The sequence below is a fragment of the Tetrahymena thermophila genome, assembly GCF_000189635.1.
Source record: "Tetrahymena thermophila SB210 genomic scaffold scf_8254448, whole genome shotgun sequence".
Classification (NCBI taxonomy): Eukaryota; Ciliophora; class Oligohymenophorea; order Hymenostomatida; family Tetrahymenidae; genus Tetrahymena; species Tetrahymena thermophila.
The window spans coordinates 186,586-191,491 of NW_002476227.1; the positions used below are offsets into that span (position 1 = coordinate 186,586).

General features: G+C 23.7%; 2 protein-coding genes across 2 annotated transcripts; one reads left to right on the top strand and one right to left on the bottom strand. All coding sequences in view use genetic code 6, as the record gives it.

Annotated features, from left to right (window-relative positions):
• Positions 1-1,637: 1,637 nt before the first annotated feature.
• TTHERM_00925890 (squalene/phytoene synthase) lies at positions 1,638-2,870 on the bottom strand (the record flags this gene model as incomplete). The annotated part of the gene is made up of 1 exon (XM_001031205.3): positions 1,638-2,870. The coding sequence occupies one exon, from the start codon at positions 2,868-2,870 to the stop codon at positions 1,638-1,640; it is 1,233 nt and encodes a 410-aa protein (XP_001031205.1).
• A 1,018-nt stretch (positions 2,871-3,888) lies between these two features.
• TTHERM_000925890 (B-cell receptor-associated-like protein) lies at positions 3,889-4,326 on the top strand (the record flags this gene model as incomplete). Its single annotated transcript, XM_012799610.1, has 1 exon — positions 3,889-4,326. The coding sequence occupies one exon, from the start codon at positions 3,889-3,891 to the stop codon at positions 4,324-4,326; it is 438 nt and encodes a 145-aa protein (XP_012655064.1).
• Positions 4,327-4,906: the final 580 nt, after the last annotated feature.

A 4,906-nucleotide genomic window follows, 5' to 3' on the forward strand; every position in this document is an offset into this window, starting at 1 on the left:
ATTTCTTTTCTATTTTTTCTAACAACTAAAAAATAGTTAATTTGATTAATGAGTCAATCTATCTATCTATCTATTTATCTATTACTATTTCCAGATTTTTAAGAGATTTAATCATAGAAATAATTTAAATATTAACTAAATTATGACTTTTTAATCAAATAATAAGTTAATTTATGATATAAATTATTTATACATTTATGGTTTTAAATTGAGAAGTAAAAAAGGAATCATAAATAGCTTGAATTTAAATTGAAAAAGAAAAAATTATTAAATTTACCTGAAATAATTTATTTTCTAATATTTTTACCTTGCTATCCCTTAATCAACTCTATTTTTTTTATTGTTAATCATCTTTGATATTAAAGAGAGTGTAAAATTATAATAATTTATCTTTTTTTAATATAAAAAGAGTAATTCTTTAAAGTATATCTAAAAAAATAAATATTATTTATTTTTCAGATTAATATTTTATTTTTTTAAAAATATTAAATTCCTAAAAATTTAAACAAAAATATTTTTGAAATAAGCTTATGTTATTAAATAAACGATGAAATTTTACATTCAAAAAGAATTAATCGAATCTCTTTTAACTAAATATTTTTTATTTAATTAAAATAATCTTGGTAAGGCATGATAGAAAAAAATTAAGCTATTAATTTAAAATTCATAGTTACAAAAAAAATCAAAATTAACAAATTATTAAACAAATGAAAAAATATACTGTAATTATTCTAATTACAGTCCTCCTGTTTTCTAAAAAATTTTGAAATTATAAAGGTATAATTTTTTTGAAAATTTATGCACCTTAATTCAAATTTGCACCTTAATTAGAATCAAGACGGTAAATCATAAGAAAGGAGTCAAAACAAAAAAAATATTGCCTTAAATTCAAAATATATAATTTTAAGAATTTTAAATTGAAAAGGAAGATCAAAATGTATTCTATAATTTTTTGTGGATTTTTTAAAAATTTTAATTCTCTCTCTTAGGTTAATTTATATGTAATACTAATTTGATATTAAAGAAAATTACAACTTTTTTTAATTTATTTATTTTTGGCAATTTAATTAATTTTTAATCAGCTAATTTAAAAAAAAACACAAGCTTGATGAATTGAAATAAATAAATTAGTTTTTACAATTCATGTTATTTTCTTCTTTTAATAATTAATAAAAATAGTTAGTATCTAGCTAGATATTCAATCTTCATTATTTTATTGCCTTTTATAATTTTTTGATTATAAAATATTCATAGATGAATGAATGTTTTTGATAAAAAATATTTAAATATTGAGTCTAATAAATTTATTAAATTATATTCGTATTATTTAAATTTTCTGCTTCAAATATCAATTTTAACCATGAAAAATATGTTTCAATCTATACTGAATTGATTAGCATTTATTTGTTAAAATTATTGCTCTTAATATAAATCAAATAAATTTCATTACACAATTTTTGATGAAATTTTGCTACATTTTAAAAAAATATTTAATTTTAGAATTGACAAGGATTTATTTAATTGAAGTAATCTTTTATTTGTTATTGCTAAGAGAAATTATAATTGAAAAATACATACATAGATAGATACATAACCAATAAAATATGATAAAGGAATTATAAACAAAGATAGACATTTCATTTATTGTGATAAAGGAATTATTTATTTTTAGCTGCTTAAAATACTTGCAGAGGTAATTAAATATAACTATTTGCATTAAGAGATCTATCAAATACATTAAAGTTGGCTTTTTCTAAATCAATTAGATATTATTCTGCTTCTACAGCATGCAAAAATGCACGGAAAGCCTAAGGAGGTAAATCTTTTTAATACTATTTAGATTCATCTAAAGATTTCTTGGCATAAGAAGCTACTTCTAAAACAACATCAAAAAGCTAATCTTTTGGTTTACCTTCAACTCTGTCCCAAAGATTTCTGACAGAAACATTGTATTTTCTATTTATATCTTCTGGCATGTATAATCTGTATTTACGTAAATTGTATGGAATTCTTCTAATGTAATCAATAATTCCCAAACATCTGCCTACACTTGAAGCAGCTTGGTGCACAGCTAAGTTATCTTTATAGTCAATTCTAAGTAATTGCAAGTTCAAATAAATCATATTTGATCTAATTTACTCAGCCAAATAAGCAAGTTCTGAAATGCTATTAAGACGAGGGTGATCTGCTTCATAGCGACGAGCGTTGATTAATTTGGTCATTAGATTTTTAGAAATAGGATTTTTTTTACAAGCATCATGCAAGCAAACACTGACTGGCTCTTTCATTGGTTAGTCCTAAAAAATCTAATTGATGGATTCTTACCAGAAATCCAATTTACCCATAATCAAATTTGTTTCCTTTGTCATTTCTGGAATACGCATTAATTCGATATTGTAATAGTTTAAGCTGAAGAAAGCAGTACGTACTGCTGAAGGATAGTACTTTGAAATCACATAAGTATTCCAGTCGAATTTACGAATCTAATCTTCTACATATTTTTCTGCATTCTTTAATTCATAAATAGATCCATCGTATTTAGGACGATATTTTTCAAGCTTTTCAGCTAAATCTTTTTGCTATTGTCTCATTTCCTCTTGCTATTAATAATACTTTTCATGTTCCTTTTTTAATTCTTCAAACTCCTCAGGAGTCATCTTATCTTCAAATTATTTTTATCTTTTTGCTTTATCAACATTATGGATATGATCAGGGTTTTAACATGTTTATTCATTATGTTCATTAGCTTAGTCTTAATTCTTTCTATCCACTTGCTCAAACCCATCTTTAGGTTGGCTAGAAAAAGCGTACCTGCCTGAAAAACCGCTTACTTTGAATCTTTTTGCCAAAAATCTTCCCCAAACTTACATTCCTTAAACCTTAAATTAATCTTTTGTTAAAACTAACTTATCTAAATTTCAGTCAATATAATAATTTATCTCAGAAAGAATCAAAGATTTGCCAAAAAAATTGAGAAATTTCTTCTTTAGAAAAATCTTTTAATATTAATAAATAAAATATGATCTTACTTTTCAATAGAATAATTATATAATTTAAATTTTTAGCACATAAAAAATAAAAAATTAATTCTTCATTTGAATAAGCTAATTTATAAAAAATAAATAGATATATTTTAAACAAAATAATACCTAACTTTATTAATTTAGCTGCCAAGTTAAAAAAAACCTATCATTTATTTAACTATTATCATTAATGATTAAAAGAAAGCCTTTCTATTTTCAATATTTTGAGATAATTATTACATAAAATAAAGTTAATGTATATCTATCTATCTATCTATCGTATTATTCTAATTTACTTATCATTTTAATTTTAATTATCATTAACAAAATAAATAAATAAATAAATTATTTTCAATTACAAAACTTTTAACAGGATTTATTAAAATTTATGAGATTTATTTATTATTTTTCAACTAAAAGAATTTAAATATTCTAAAATAAAGCTAAACGAGTGAATGATTTTTTAAGAAATAAATAATTTAATTTATTAATTGGATGATAAGATCTACGTGTAAATAAATAAATAGATTTACAGATAAATAGATAGATACATAGATAGATATAGAGTTTGTTTATTTAATTATTTTGCTTGATTATTTGTTAGAAAAAAAAGAAATGATCATGTTGAAATCAATTTTTACTGTCTATTGAAAAACATAAAATATTTATTTATACATCAGCAGGCATTGATTATTAGGGAATTGACTCGCTTGCAGATGAATAATGATTATTATAGTTGTAAATAAAATAGAAGAAGAAAGATACATTAAATACTAAGTTAGTAACATCACTTTTTTAAAAGATAAAATATACGATCAAAAATTAATTAAAAAGTTATTAAGAAAATAAATTAAAGGTATAAAAAATGATATTGACTAAGTTAGTATACTTAATAGGTATCGCTCAAACTTTTTATTTCTTCTTGCTTTTGCTTGTTCCTTTCAACGTTACAATTAGAAAAATAGTACTTTCTATTTTATTCCACAATAAGTTTAGCGATACATTCAAAAAGATTTCATTCGGCTTCTTAGTATCTGTCTTTGTTATCTGCCTACACTCAATGACTTAAATCAATGAATTCTAAAACTTTTTGATTCAAGAATAGAATAGCGACCATTAGGATATCCACAATATTGAATAATAAACAAGAGTTAATTTCAATAAAAATGTTAAGTACTTCTATCTTACCTTCTATGTCCTTACAGTCAATCTTTGCATATATGGATATACATTCTATCTTAAGAAGCTTGATGAACTTGAAGATAAAATTAAAACTATTAAGGAAGTAAAGAAAATATAATGAGACTAAGCAATCAAGCAAACAATACGTTTGTTTTTGTATTTGAAGAAATATAATAAATAAATATTATACTTTTATAAAAAATTATGTTTTTAATTTATATTTTATTAGATTTTGTATTAAATCTGCCTTTAAATTTTATATCAATCAACACAATAACTATTCTATATTTAATTTAATTTATAATAATTTTCTTTGCTAAAATAAATAAATAAGTTAATTTAATTTTCATTTCATTAATTGAAATTGATTAAAAGATATTTACGAATTAAAATATCAAAAAAAAAATTCAAAAAAAAGATTGTTGTAATTGAATAATTACTTACTGGGGTTGGGGTTGGGGTTGGGGTTGGGGTTGGGGTTGGGGTTGGGGTTGGGGTTGGGGTTGGGGTTGGGGTTGGGGTTGGGGTTGGGGTTGGGGTTGGGGTTGGGGTTGGGGTTGGGGTTGGGGTTGGGGTTGGGGTTGGGGTTGGGGTTGGGGTTGGGGTTGGGGTTGGGGTTGGGGTTGGGGTTGGGGTTGGGGTTGGGGTTGGGGTTGGGGTTGGGGTTGGGGTTGGGGTTGGGGTTGGGGTTGGGGTTGGGG